This window comes from Erpetoichthys calabaricus, chromosome 16 (assembly GCF_900747795.2).
Source record: "Erpetoichthys calabaricus chromosome 16, fErpCal1.3, whole genome shotgun sequence".
Taxonomy (NCBI): Eukaryota; Metazoa; Chordata; class Cladistia; order Polypteriformes; family Polypteridae; genus Erpetoichthys; species Erpetoichthys calabaricus.
This window is the reverse complement of record NC_041409.2, coordinates 8489942-8505775: the sequence shown is the minus strand read 5'-3', so window position 1 is coordinate 8505775 and position 15834 is coordinate 8489942. Positions and strand designations below refer to the sequence as shown.

Below are 15834 nucleotides of genomic sequence, written 5' to 3'. Positions count from 1 at the left end.
TTAAGCTCAATAAATCTGTCAGATTATTGATTAGTAGCATTGCCGAGAAGATGTAATTGTTCATTCTTTGTCTAACAGCAGACCCTTAAAGGGACTCAGGATGCTTTGTGAAGTCCTGTATTGGAGGTAAACCTTAAGTAAATGAGTGAAAATAAAAGACAGTCCTAATCAATGGGTAGTCTGCCATTAGAGTTTAATACACAAGGTATAATATGGATAGTGAGACAGATAATAGGTTACAGATTACAGTTTCATAGCTGATTTTGATATTTTTTCCGATCTCTCATTAAGGAAAGAATCTAAGAGGTTATATTGGTACTCTTCATGTTAGGTGCATGTCACTAAAATACAGTGCATCCGGAAAGTATTCACAGCGCATCACTTTTTCCACATTTTGTTATGTTACAGCCTTATTCCAAAATGGATTCAATTCATTTTTTTCCTCAGAATTCTGCACACAACACCCCATAATGACAACGTGAAAAAAGTTTACTTGAGGTTTTTGCAAATTTATTAAAAATAAAAAAACTGAGAAATCCCATGTACATAAGTATTCACAGCCTTTGCTCAATACTTTGTCGATGCACCTTTGGCAGCAATTACAGCCTCAAGTCTTGTTGAATATGATGCCACAAGCTTGGCACACCTATCCTTGGCCAGTTTGGCCCATTCCTCTTTGCAGCACCTCTCAAGCTCCATCAGGTTGGATGGGAAGTGTCGGTGCACAGACATTTTAAGATCTCTCCAGAGATGTTATCAGATTCAAGTCTGGGCTCTGCCTGGGCCACTCAAGGACATTCACTGAGTTGTCCTGAAGCCACTCCTTTGATATCTTGGCTGTGTGCTTAGGATCGTTGTCCTGCTGAAAGATGAACCGTCGCCCCAGTCTGAGGTCAAGAGCGCTCTGGAGCAGGTTTTCATCCAGGATGTCTCTGTACATTGCTGCAGTCATCTTTCCCTTTATCCTGACTAGTCTCCCAGTTCCTGCCGCTGAAAAACATCCCCACAGCATGATGCTGCCACCACCATGCTTCACTGTAGGGATGGTGCCAGGTTTCCTCCAAACGTGACGCCTGGCATTCACACCAAAGAGTTCAATCTTTGTCTCATCAGACCAGAGAATTTTCTTTCTCATGGTCTGAGAGTCCTTCAGGTGCCTTTTGGCAAACTCCAGGCCGGCTGCCATGTGCCTTTTACTAAGGAGTGGCTTCCGTCTGGCCACTCTACCATACAGGCCTGATTGGTGGATTGCTGCAGAGATGGTTGTCCTTCTGGAAGGTTCTCCTCTCTCCACAGAGGACCTCTGGAGCTCTGACAGAGTGACCATCGGGTTCTTGGTCACCTCCCAAACTAAGGCCCTTCTCCCCCGATCGCTCAGTTTAGATGGCCGGCCAGCTCTAGGAAGAGTCCTGGTGGTTTCGAACTTCTTCCGCTTACGGATGATAGAGGCCACTGTGCTCATTGGGACCTTCAAAGCAGCAGAAATTTTTCTGTAACCTTCTCCAGATTTGTGCCTCGAGACAATCCTGTCTCGGAGGTCTACAGACAATTCCTTTGACTTCATGCTTGGTTTGTGCTCTGACATGAACTGTCAACTGTGGGACCTTACATAGACAGGTGTGTGCCTTTCCAAATCATGTCCAATCAACTGAATTTACCACAGGTGGACTCCAATGAAGATACAGAAACATCTCAAGGATGATCAGGGGAAACAGGATGCACCTGAGCTTAACTTTGAGCTTCATGGCAAAGGCTGTGAATACTTATGTACATGTGCTTTCTCAATTTTTTTATTTTTAATAAATTTGCAAAAATCTCAAGTAAACTTTTTTCACGTTGTCATTATGGGGTGTTGTGTGTAGAATTCTGAGGAAAAAAATGAATTTAATCCATTTTGGAATAAGGCTGTAACATAACAAAATGTGGACAAAGTGATGCGCTGTGAATACTTTCCGGATGCACTGTATTAAAACACTCTAGCAATGTGCTGTGTATGCAGAAACGTGATGTTGGCATCCACAGTAATGATCACAAAAATAACACTAGCATGATCCTGACAAAAGCACAATATTCTGACCAATTTCACCTTCAGTGTTTTGTTGTGTTTTCGCCTTTGCAACCACTAGGGTTGTCCTGTTTTTCCCTATGAAATAATTTCTACAATCAGCTCAACAATAATATCTCCAGGCATGTTTAGAAAGATTTCCTTTGTTTGAAAATGTAAAGGTATACAGTTGTTCTCCCTATTTATATTATCTGCAAGATCTTTATAACTGAAGTTCAGAAAAGCAGAAACGTTTTATCAAGTAAAGTTCAATTATTTAAACTTGACAAAACTCCTTCTTTTTCTATGATTCTATCTCCTGCTGTTTTCCTTTCTCTGCAAATGCAAGTTCTTAGTCAGCGATGAGGTCTTCATTTCTTTTCCTTTTAATCCTTTGGCAACACTAACTCCTTTCTCAGCTGAAAGAGAAGCTGACTAAAGCTTCAGTAATTCTCCAAACTTTAAGGTCATTTAGCCAAATGTGTAGGCTCATTAGAATACATTATTATTGCTTTTTGATTTAAGAAATATTAATATATTTAAAATGTCAAAGACTTCATGACTTAAGTTTTACAAAAAGGTAACACAATATTCCACACACTGACGACTCAATGTCCTGTTGATATCCAGAATAGTAAATAACATCTCTGACCAGAAGGCTATGTGACCGAAGGTCTAACATGAGATGCGACTCTACAAGCTGGTGAGGTATTCTTGAGAAGCATCAGAGATTTATTTTGTTCTGGAGTTGTTTTGTCCTGTCTTTGCCACAACTCCTTCAAATTATAATGAATATCTTTGCTTTAAATGTATGATTTGTACATGCTGCGTTAGGCCCGGCGCCCTGCCTGGGGATTGTTTCCTACCTTGCGCCCTGTGTTGGCTGGTATTGGCTCCAGCAGACCCCCGTGACCCTGTAGTTAGGATATAGCGGGTTGGATAATGGATGGATGGATGGATTTGTACAAGCTGTAAAAAATTTTGCATAGAACTATTTTGTGTAAGCTCTCTGGTGGCAACTGATGTAAACAGTATTAAGTCTCATAAAATCTGAACTGAATTCTTAAAAAATAAAGTATGTACCTGATCTTCCATCACGTTGGATATCCACATGGTACCATTCTCCATCGTTGGCTTTCTTCTGTGTGGCTTTAACTTTAATTGTTCCTGACCCCATATCTAGCAGCAAATATAAATTACCATCCAAAAGCTCCACAGCAAAGAAGTCGACTTTAGTGTTCTTCTGACTGCTGGAATCTTTTCTCTTCCCATGAGTAAACAAAATAAGTCCATTTGGTTCTGTGGTGAGAAAGTCAAATGAAATAGAGCCCACCCGTTTGGTGTCCCACTTGGGAAGACTGATGTATGCTTCGGGAGTCTCAAAAGAGATGGGGTCCAATGTGGCAACATTTTCACATTTAAATGCCACATCTCCTTGGATCTTCATCTTCGGATCTCCAATCCTTGCCAAGCGTGAAAGCTCCAACCTGATGTCATTGTTTTTGTATACAATCTGTTGAAGAGAAGGGAAAAAAAAAAGTTATAATAAGTGTACATCAGAACATATCTTATGGTACTTTCATGGCAGCGGATCAAGAAATGCATTACTGTTCTCCATTTTAATGACAAACCAAGGGCAGTTAATTCTGTCATCATATAAATGCTATCAATGCACTATTATTGTCAATGTCTAATAAGATAACATGAAAAGATCAGTAAATGCTTTTTATTTAGCTGACATAATTACAATTGCTCTGGTAATAACCTGCCAGAAGTCCACAGCATCACTTGTAACAGCAGTGAGAGATCTATAACATTTATGTTATAGCATACCTCAAGGTTTAAATCTACTACTACAGTTATTCGCGTCAGTTTATATTTGGCAAAAGAGATCCAATACAAAACAAAAGGTTGCTTTAATAAGTGTGGTTTGACTGCAAGCTGAAAGACATTTAAACTAACTCACAGATCCTATGTACTTTGGGAATGGACTCTCTGTAGGTGGTCTGAGGTCACAGGATTAATGCAATGAATTTCACTACTTAGGCAAGTATACGTCAAGTGGCTGATGCCCCACAGCTCTGGTAAAACTGCTGTTTCAATAGCCAGTTAATAGAGCTCACACTACCGCTCTCTGGAATTTGCTGATAGATGTTTTCACCCATACAAGCAAACATACTGTAGAATCTAAAGGACTAAGGATTCACAGCACTTGAATATTTTGCCTGAAAAAGAAAGCTACGAAAAGAGGCAGATTCAGGAAAAAAAAATCAATTGTTTCTCATTGCCTCTGATGTGATCTACAGTACAGAGTTTAAAATGGTTTTTAAAATGTTCCCAAAAGTGCTAGGATCAATATAAGAGATCCAGGGTATTATGACCAGCACCTAAATGGCCCTCAGTCAAAGAGCTCCAAAAGTGTTTTGAAACTGGGCCAGAAAATCAATCAACCAGCCTGCATTTAATTTAGTTCCACTCAAGTGATCACAATTATAAGAAGAAGTAAATAAAGTATAAGTTGTATGTATGTGAAAATCATCAGTGAAACAAAAAATGCAGTTCATTACAATTTAAATACATAATTTGTAATTTTGTGAACTATTTAAAAATAAGAAAAATTCAAAGGAAACAACACACGTATCCAATATATACAGTTATATGAAAAAGTTTAGGACCCCTTCTTAATTCTTTGGATTTTTGTTTATCATTGGCTGAGCTTTCAAAGTAGCAACTTCCTTTTAATATATGACATGCCTGATGGAAACAGTAGGATTTCAGCAGTGACATTAAGTTTATTGGATTAACAGAAAATATGCAATATGCATCATAACAAAATTAGACAGGTGCATAAATTTGGGTACCCCAACAGAGATATGACATCAATACTTAGTTGAGCCTCCTTTTACAAATATAACAGCCTCTACATGCTGTCCTCCTATAGCCTTTGATGAGTGTCTGGATTCTGGATGGAGGTATTGCTGACCATTCTTCATACAAAATCTCTCCAGTTCAGTTCAATTTGATGGCTGCCAAGCATGGACAGCCTGCTTCAAATCATCTCATAGCTTGTCAATGATATTCAAGTCAGAGGACTGTGACGGCCATTTCAGAACATTGTACTTCTCCCTCTACATGAATGCCTTTGTAGATTTCGAACTGTGTTTGGGGTCATTGTCTTGTTGGAATATCCAACCCCTGCGTAACTTCAACTTTGTGACTGATGCTTGAACATTATCCTGAAGAATTTGTTGATATTGGGTTGAATTCATCTGACCCTCCACTTTACCAAGGGCCCCAGTCCCTGAACTAGCCACACAGCCCAACAGCATGATGGAACCTCCACCAAATTTGACAGTAGGTAGCAGGTGTTTTTCTTGGAATGCCGTGTTCTTATTCTGCCATGCAAAGTGCTTTTTGTTTTGACCAACACTGCAAAAAATGAAATCTTAACAAGCCAGACAATCTTGAAAAGAGATAATAGATCTTGTTTTTTTTATTTTAAGAATAAGTGACTTGAGTAGATTTGTATGTGTAAGATATATATTCTCATTTTTAGAAAATTTAACAAGTTAAACTTTCTCACTATGTTGGCAGATAATTTTCCTTGATTCTAATACCTTTTTCTTGTTTTTCTTGTTAAAACAAGAAAAAGGTATTAGAATCAAGCAAAATTATCTGCCAATATAGTGAGAAAGTTTAGCTTGTTAACTTGTTAAATTTTCTAAAAATGAGATTATATATCTTACACATACAAATCTACTCAAGTCAGTTATTCTTAAAATAAGAAAAACAAGATCTATTATTTCTTTTCAAGATTGTCTGGCTTGTTAAGATTTCATTTTTTGCAGTGAAATAACTCCATTTTTGTCTCATCAGTCCAAAGCACTTTGTTCCAAAATGAATCTGGCTTGTCTAAATGAGCATTTGTATACAACAAGCGACTCTGTTTGTGGCGTGAGTGCAGAAAGGGCTTCTTTCTCATCACCCTGCCATACAGATGTTCTTTGTGCAAACTGCGCTGAATTGTAGAACGATGTACAGATGCACCATCTGCAGCAAGATGTTCTTGCAGGTCTTTGGAGGTGATCTGTGGGTTGTCTGTAACCATTCTCACAATCCTGCGCATATGCCACTCCTGTATTTTTCTTGGCCTGCCAGACCTGCTGGGTTTAACAGCAACTGTGCCTGTGGCCTTCCATTTCCTGATTCCATTCCTTACCGTTGAAACTGACAGTTGAAACCTCTGAGATAGCTTTTTGTAGCCTTCCCCTAAACCATGAGACTGAACAATCTTTGTTTTCAGATCTTTTGAGAGTTGCTTTGAGGATCCCATGCTGTCACTCTTCAGAGGAGAGTCAAAGGGAAGGAAGCACAACTTGTAATTGACCACCTTAAATACCTTTTCTCATGATTGGACACACCTGTCTATGAAGTTCAAGGCTTAACAAGCTAATCCAACCAATTTGGTGTTGCAAGTAATCAGCATTGAGCAGTGACAGGCATTCAAATCAGCAAAATTACAAGGGGACCCACATTTTTGCACAACCAGTTTTTCACATTTGATTTAATTTCATACGACTAAATACTGCTTCACTAAAAATCTTTGTTCGGAAAACACCGCAGTACTCAGATGTTCCTAGGAAATGAACGACATACCACTGTTATCTTTTTTGTTGAAAGGAGAGTCAATTATTATGCAGGCTGAGAGGGGTTCCCATACTTTTTCATATGACTGTATGTCAAGTGGCTGATGTCCCACAGCTCTGGTAAAACTGCTGTTTCAATAGCCAGTTAATAGAAATAGAATATAGAAATAGAAAATAAGAACAATTCAAAGCAAGCAACACACATATCCAATATATATGTGGTTGCCCTTTATTTTAATGACTTCCACAAACATGAATAAGTGGAATATATAGTAGAATTTGGGAATCAGCTATTACATTTCATATTTTCATTGAAAGCCTTACCACTGCATTGCAAACAAACATCAGTTTCTAGATTCTCATGCTGAAGACATCTGCTAGCAGGCACTTTCAGAAATCGTGATTTTATGCAAACAAAATTACAAATGATTCTGAAATTCCATAATTAATTTTTAATCAAATGTTCATTACATTTCTTATTATTTTCAAGGTTCAACTGTCAGATAATCTTATTGTGTTCAAAGGTTCATTTTCATTACGACGTCTGGAACAACAGCTATTCTCTCTGGCCACTTTTTTGTAGATACACCTTCTCATTGATGCAAATAACCTGCTCCTCCAAACAGCCAATCACGGGGATGATGCTCAATTTACCCTGGATATAGCATGCAGACATGGCTGACAGGCTTACCTGTAGCTCAGCCAATCATTATAATGTCCAAGATGCCTTATCTAAGCCAATTGGAACAAGGTTAGAATTTTGGTACCTGATGTGGTGGTTCCAGCATTTTAGAAACAGATGCCTTCTTGGAACCTGAAACATCCAGTAAGCAGTCTTTCTGTGGTTGTTAAGACTCTTTTAACAAGAAAGATTACAGAAGAATGGGCAAATCTAATTTTCTGTTTGAAAGAATCTCGATTTATGCTGTAACTTGAAAATGGTAGGTTGAGAACTTAGTGTCAACAGCATGAATCCATGGATTCATCCATAGTTATGTTAGTGGCACAGGCTGGTGATGGTTAAATAAAATAAAATTAAATTAAATAAACCACATCAGGACATGGTAAACTGGATGATAACTGTTAATCCTAAAAATATGTGTAGGGAAAATATATAGGAAAAAACCTTAACACAGTGAACCCAAAACCTGTACTAACAGGAACCTAAGAAATCCTTGGCAATTTCTTATATTTATTAAGTGTTTTTTTTTTTTTTTCCGTTGGCCCACAGAAAACACTACATGGGTGTTCTCTGCTCAAGTCAGAAACTAAAAAACAAATGTTTAGAGTATAAATTAAAGCAGCGTTATGCCTGGCCAACTTATTAAAGTTCACACGAAAACTGTTGTGACATTAACATATAATAATGAAACATCTGGAGACCTCAATATTGTCATTTACTTATTTTTATTCAAACACTGCATGTCCTTATTCCCACCTTGCCCGGGACTGTTATATTGCACGTGGTCGTCTGCAATGGGAAGTGTTGGGCAATGAGGACAAGAAGAAGAAGCCTTTTCTGTCACACTTGCTGTGACGCTTGATTCACCTGAAATACAGTGCAGGACTTGGCCTATTTCCTTTTCCACTGATGCTTTAATCATAGATGTCTTTGGCAGTTTGGCAGTGAACTGTTGTTCCAGTTGCTTCATTTGGGCTGCACTTAGTTATTTATTTTTTAACAAGAGAGATTTGTTCGTCATCTACTAGCAATTTCTTGCACATTTTCTCACTCTCACCCATCTGTTGCCTGTTACATCATTTGACACGGCACACCAGTTGTTCACTGTTTCGTTTAGCCTAAAAATGTACAGAACACCTTTTTCAGTTTTGTAAAAATTAAATATATATTTTTGTGGCTGACTTTGTAGGGGTCTAGAACTCCATGTGCTCGCAGGAAACTGCAGTGGCATCTGCCACGGCATTGGTCACAGCCACAAGTCTCACTCTTTCTCATAAGTCAGTTAAGCAGATATGAAAATGGATAGATGGGTATGGCATACCGCTTCTAAGTTTAATATCTTTCTGTTGACTGTAATCCATCCATCCATTTTCCAACCCGCTATATTCCTAACTACAGGGTCACGGGGGTCTGCTGGAGCCAATCCCAGCCAACACAGGGCACAAGGCAGGAACCAATCCCGGGCAGGGTGCCAACCCACCGCAGGACACACACAAACACACCCACACACCAAGGCCAATTTAGAATCGCCAATCCACCTAACCTGCATGTCTTTGGACTGTGGGAGGAAACCGGAGCGCCCGGAGGAAACCCACGCAGACACGGGGAGAACATGCAAACTCCACTCAGGGAGGACCTGGGGAAGTGAACCTGGGTCTCCTAACTGCGAGGCAGCAGCACTACCCACTGCCGCCCAGGTTTAGCATTATGTTATATGAAAATGAAAAGAGTATGAGACAAACGTACATACCATTATTTCAGCACAAGAAGAATTTCGTTGATTTGTCGGACTGTATTATAAGTAACTACATTACTGTAACAGCACATTAAGCAGTTTCTCTGATTTTCAGAACCCCGCACTGTTAGTGTAACCACAGTAAAAAGCATAGAGTTTGCATGTTCTCCCCATGTCTGCGTGGGTTTCCTCTGGGCGCTCCAGTTTCCTCCCACAGTCTAAAGACATGCAGGTTAGGTCGATTGGCGATTCTAAATTGGCCCTAGTGTGTGCTTGGTGTGTTTGTGTGTGTCCTGCGGTGGGTTGGCACCCTGCCCAGGTTTGGTTCTTGCCTTGTGCCCTGTGTTGGCTGGGATTGGCTCCAGCAGACCCCCGTGACCCTGTATTCGGATTCAGCGGGTTGGAAAATGGATGGATGGTTGGATGGATGTATTTTAATATTGCATAACACACTGGGCTTATACTATAAGTACTTCTTAAGAATCAATTTAATAGAAATAAACCAATTTAATTGGCAACCCTGAGACTGGTCCTGTGTGCCGTTTTTCTGGATTGGTACCCTATTCAAAATTGTTTCCTGCTTTAAGTCAGCATTACTGAAGCAGGCCTGACTCAATGAGTCTCTAAAAGCTGATGTCAAAGTACACAGCTTCAAGTCGTGGGGTATGGCAGACTTGCCAACTATAGTTATTGGACTTGTCGCCAGCCCACAGTTATGCTCACCCTTTATTCTGACAGCTAATAGCATGCTGCCTGATGGAGCCTGTGCTGTATGAAAGGTTAACAGTTAAACTGATTTCAGACACTCTCTGCCCTTTTTTATTTTTTCCATTCTGTCATGGTATATAAAACACAAGTCATCAGACAGACGAGATTCTCTTCTGTATATGAGGACCAAGGCTCTGCGTGTTCCTTTTTCCTTGTCGCTGCATTTTATGCATTCTGCATTATTCTGTGCATTCTGCTTCCAGATGAGCATTCATTGGTTGTCAGCTCTCTTGCACAGAGAGCCCACACCTATGACTGAAGACAAAATGAATCCTTGTGATTTTGCCAAAGCAACTCACAGAGTAGTTGGAGTGAGTCGCCGGGCATGACAGACGAGATGACTGATCTTCATGGGAGAGTGCCACCAACTGGTAAGATTATGTAATTGAAGGCTATGACTGAAAATTGTTGGCAAAGTCATCTAATGTGACAGGGCCTTAAAACAGGATTAGGTGAGTTAAGTATGTAAATTAAGAAAAAAAAAAAAACAGTTAGAAAGGTTTCCCTTGAAGACACTATATAAAGAAAGGAGCAACACTTTTAATACTGCTTCCAGATACTACCCACTTTTGTAAGTGCAGTATAAAATAAACTGTAATAATCTTGAAAAAGATAGTTCAGCATGTATGCCTGTGTTTCTTGTGCCAGGGATATAAAACACTTCTTGCAACCCCTTTAGGAGGAGGGCGTCCATAAAGAAACATCCTTTCCAGAAAATACTGGCATCAAAAGCTTCAAATGATGGATGAAAGCCAGCATTTTGAGTAATTCAGATGTGCCAGTAAACACAAATGGCATAACATTATATGCAGGCTGGAGACTGAAAAACCTTCCCAGACAGCACAAAAACTGGAAGAGACGCACGAGGTCAGTAAGGCAGCAAAAATAATGTTTTTTATGCGTCTTAATGGACAGAAATTTGAAGCGATAGCCAATGAAGAAACTGTCACATTTTTGTCAGCAACAACTATTACAGATTTGATAAAGCTTCTCATTTCTAATCATTTCATGGTACAGTAATTAGAGATTAGCCAGTTCCTGTGTATGTTAGCCACTAACACGTAAAACCATGCAACAAGCAATTTTTTCCTTGGACTTCTAAGACAAGCATTAGTGGATTATTGCTGAATCTGTAAATGAACTGTCATGTACTAAACACAGATGGTGGGCCTCCTCTGTGTCCTTGGCGTGACAGAAAACAAAAGGAGTTGAGTCATCATGCCACCTCCACAGGCTCACAGAAAAGTACACTTCACATGGGGTGGCACTGCATGTCAGCTTGTAACCCTGATGAAATATGGTCGTAGTCTTTGCCTGATTCTAGGGTAATCTTTTCATTTGGATGCATATATTAAATTATTTTACACTCTGGTGGGTTTAACACACAGTGTCGTTTTTTGAGCTTTCATTTACTGAGTAACTTCATCCATCATTTTAATTTCTGAACCCATTTAATTCAGTTCAGGTTAACGGAGGGCCAGAGCCTACTCCAGCATTTATGATTACTTTATTGAAGAACTATCACAGTGGCTTAATCAATCTCATTTTGGCTACAGCAATACTGGAAAAATATCAATTTGTGAGTTGAGCACAACATAATGTCAGTTGTAGCTTCTAACTTTTAAAATGTTAAACGCACAGGTGTAGTTTCCAAAGCTACAACACAGAAAGTAAGTTAATCCAAAAATGCAACCTGATGTAGTTAAAGGTCCAAATGCCTTTCTAACAGTACACATCTGTTGAAAGTTATGAAAATGTGTTAATGTTATGTTTTCTTAAAATTGTCATGTTGGTATTATTATTATTATAAAGGTGAGGAGCTGGAAAAAGTAGGCAGATTCACATACATGAGAAGCAAGATTGAGACTTAAAGCATCTGTTAGATGGACGTGACAAAGAGATTTATTTTTGGTGTGAGCTCTGTTTGTATACTTAGAAAGAGGACTTTAGAGTAGCAGAAAAATCAAACTGTAGACAAAATGAAGGGTCTACAACACACTAGTAGTGCCCATAGCCTTGTACAGAGCTGAAAGTGGAAAATTTAGCCAAACAATTAAGAGAAGACTAGACTTGTTTGACCAAAGATGCTTGAGAAGGATTATTGGAATAAGATGGCCAAGAAAAATTAATAACAAGGAATCGAGAGAAAAGACTAGTCAGCCGGGGCTGAGTGAAATTGGTATATTGAGAATGAAAAGAGGGGCAGGACATGGATGATGAATGGACAACAAGAAGAGTGGAAAGATGGTTTCCAGTAGGAAGCAGAAGAACAGGAGGGCAGAAAAAGAGGTGTTAAGATATGGTGATAAAGGAAGCAAGACACAGAGAAGCATGGGGAAGAAACCTGGAGAAAGTGGGACAGAACAGAGAGAAGTGGAGGAAGCTTTATAACAGGTTGGGGGGATGCAGCATTGAAAATGACAGAAGCGTGGCTAACTAGTGTGTCTACTAGTTTGTGTTGTACTGTCAATTCTTGATGTTTAATGTTTCCCTTCTGCTGATGTGAAGTGTTGGATTGTTTCTTGTTGCCGTATCCACATGTACCGTCTGTAATATTAGTGTAATTAAGAATATATTTTTTGTAGTTTCTCATGGTTATAACTTGATCTTGAATGGCAAGTATAAACCCTTCTGTCTCAACAAACATCACCACTGCTTAGCCAGAACTTTGATGTAATCATATCCACACAAGACTGATCAAGTTCATGAGAATGCAATCTTTTCTGGGTCTACATTTGTGTTTTAAACTGTGTGGTCCTCTGGGATTTTTTTTGTAGCATATACAATAGGTTAAGTGGTGTGTAGTTTGTGTCTGCATGAAATATTGCTTTGTGTAATGATGATGAATGCTGTTTAATGTGTAAGAATTTTATTAAATTATTAATAATTAAATTATTGTATAAATTAATTAGACCTATAAGACCCCTTACTTTCTGAGCTCATGGAACTGTGAGTCATTCTATGGCTGCTTGTGGTGGTGTTGTTTGTGTTTTAGGAGTACAGTGGAACATCGGTTTGCGATCATAATTCGTTCCGGAAACGTGCTTGCAGTCCAAAGCACTCGTGTATCAAAGAGAATTTCCCCATAAGAAATAATGGAAACTCAGACGATTCATTCCACAATCCAAAACTATTCATATAAAAATGATTAATACAAAATATAAAGTAAAAATACATAAAACAAATTAACCTGCACTTTACCTTTGAAAAGAATCATGGCTGGTGTGAGTGACTTTCTAAACTCTTGTGGAATTCCACCCAACGGGACAACACACAGAAGAGAGCCCCGAAGCAATTACAGTCTTCCAGTGCTGTAGCAGTTCACCGTAAAAGCGAATCTGAAAAGATCGCGGAAATGTTATAAGCGCCTGCCGTCAATGGGTGATCCAAGGAACAAGGAACATTATAAATACGCAGGGCACAGTATTGCTTGGCCACAGCCATGTCTGACTACTGTGTCTGTGTATAGGAGAGCGGCAGATCCCGCTACAATAAATAACTGCGCTGTTGCTGTTTCAAGTTGAATAAATCTGGTGGTGCTAAAGTACTGAGACCCTGCTTCGTGTTTTGTGCTGTAGCAGTTCACCGTAAAAGCGAATCTGAAAAGATCGCGGAAATGTTATAAGCGCCTGCCGTCAATGGGTGATCCAAGGAACAAGGAACATTATAAATACGCAGGGCACAGTATTGCTTGGCCACAGCCATGCCTGACTACTGTGTCTGTGTATAGGAGAGTGGCAGATCCCGCTACAATAAATAACTGCGCTGTTGCTGTTTCAAGCTGAATAAATCTGGTGGTGCTAAAGTACTGAGACTCTGCTTCGTGTTTTGGGGTGCAAGACGGGGACTCGCACGTCACAGAGCACACACACAGTCGCAATGCTGTAGTAAACTGTATACGCGCGTACGGATGTTGACTATATGAGTGAGGCACGCCGACTAAGACAGAGAATAGGAGACGATTACCCACAATCCCGCAGCAAGAGAGAGAGAACCACCATCAGCTCAGCTGTGATCACATGATGCTCAGCAGACAAAGCGTGTACATACGACTCGTATTGCAAGACCTCGCTCATTTATTAAGTCAAAATTTATTAAAAATTTTAGCTCGTCTTGCAAAACACTCGCAAACTGAGGTTCCACTGCAGTGTTCGTGTATTTCTTTGGGGCTGTTTTTGGGTCTTTTTCGGACCAATGCATAACTGTGAAGTCATACATGAATATTGGTATAATGTATGTATTGATGGCTCTAATTATATGGCATGCCTGTAGGTGTGTTTTGAGTATTTGTGAAAGATGCAATTCAATATATATATTTTGTGTAAAGGTATATTAAATTTATGTTGTTATAAGTAGGCTTTGGAACACAAGGTATTTGTATAGCTCACCATCTGCCATGGCTTCGATCCAGTTGCTATTTTTAAAAGTATAACTACCCTCTCTGAGGATTCCTTTTTCTACATGTTTTACATTTGTCCAGTCCAAACTCCATATGTATGTCTTGTGAATATGTTTCAATTATTTTCTATTAACTTTTTTAAATTATTTGTTTGTTTTGGAACATATATTCATGTTATCCATATAAAACAGATTTGAGCGTGTTGTTGGTGTTGGGTTTTGACTTTGTATCCATATTGCGTATTGTATAATCTGTCTGATAACGAGTTGAGAGTGAGGCAGAACTAGAGAGGGCTAAGTGAGTCTTCCTTTTCAGATACCTTGTCTTCTTTAAACTGAGTCTCTGTGTGTTAATGTGCTGTTGATATATACATGTCGTGTTGCTCCCCATTGTCCCATTAGCATCTGTAGGGAGTGAATGAATCAGAAGTGTACATAGTATAAGTGTAATATTTGTACTAGCTATGTGTGTGAGACACTCTCCAATGCTTTTTTGTAATCAATTAATCATGTGTGTACAGTTCTGTTTATTATTTATTTATTTATTTTTTGCATGCCTGCTGGAGTACCACAGAGGCAATAACAAGCTGTTCCTTGTAACCTATGTGATGCCTTTTGGCAACCTTTTGTTGCTCTGTAATTATTATCATTTTAATCATTTATCATTTTAATGATCATTACAATTTTGTGCGGTTTCTCACAGTCATTGCCATGTTGTTGTTGGTTGTCATGCTGCTTACTAGCACCTGATCTAACACACTCACCATTATATGTTAACAACCAGAAAGGCAATCATCGAAGTGACACCACTATATAAGATGGTGGCATCAATACTTTGTTATCCTAATTCTGGGTTGAAGAAGCATTCAAAAACAAAGTTCTAGTTAGGGAGAGTCTCTTTTCTTTGTAGTATTCTTTGGTAATAGTCTTTCTTCTCCTGTTTTGACTTTTGATTTTGGTTTGGATCATCATTTTAACAAATGTTATTGCTGATGGCCTCTTGCCTATTTAAGCACAACATCCTCACTAATTTCCTTTTGCTAAAACTCAATTTCTCTGTCAAATATTCTCTCAAATGCTTGACACTTTGCTCTTAGCTGAGAACTTCTCATCAAATGTTTCCTTCTGACGTTCTCTATGTCCTGTTTGTCAAGTTGACCTTTTCAAATGTGACATCGCAAATGTAACAGGTGGTACCTTGTTAATGCTAATATAAAGTCAATCCTTGCAGTAACACAGACAGAGCATCTTTCTTTTATGGTTTTAAACAATTGTTTAACATTATTTTATCAAGTGAGCCAAAAAGAAATGAAGAAGATCTCCAAGGTCATTATGTTTTTTTGCTTTCTTTGAAGTCATTTGAGCATTTTTGTTTCCCAAAATCTTACACGTAATTTCACAGTCAAATTTAACATGGCATAATAAGTTCAGAAGCACTAGATGTTAAATAATAAGTGACAGTTTTACTTTTTTCTTCATTTTATGCATGTAATGTACATTTTACCACTCCTCTGTGTTGACACCCAGGCAGAAGAGCTAAAATTTTTCAAAATTAAATTTT

The 15834-nt window shown here is 38.8% G+C and overlaps 1 protein-coding gene across 14 annotated transcripts in view; it reads right to left on the bottom strand.

Annotated features, from left to right (window-relative positions):
• Positions 1-15834, bottom strand: part of nrxn3a (neurexin 3a) — a 1637233-nt gene that overhangs the window by 1173667 nt on the left and 447732 nt on the right. For all 14 annotated transcript variants that reach the window (XR_007933698.1, XR_007933699.1, XM_051920149.1 and 11 more), the window contains one exon: positions 3128-3557. Coding sequence is in view for 12 of the 14 variants with exons in the window: in XM_051920149.1 (XP_051776109.1) it covers positions 3128-3557 (430 nt within the window). In the remaining 2 variants the exon portion in view is untranslated. The remainder of the gene's footprint in view (positions 1-3127; positions 3558-15834) is intronic.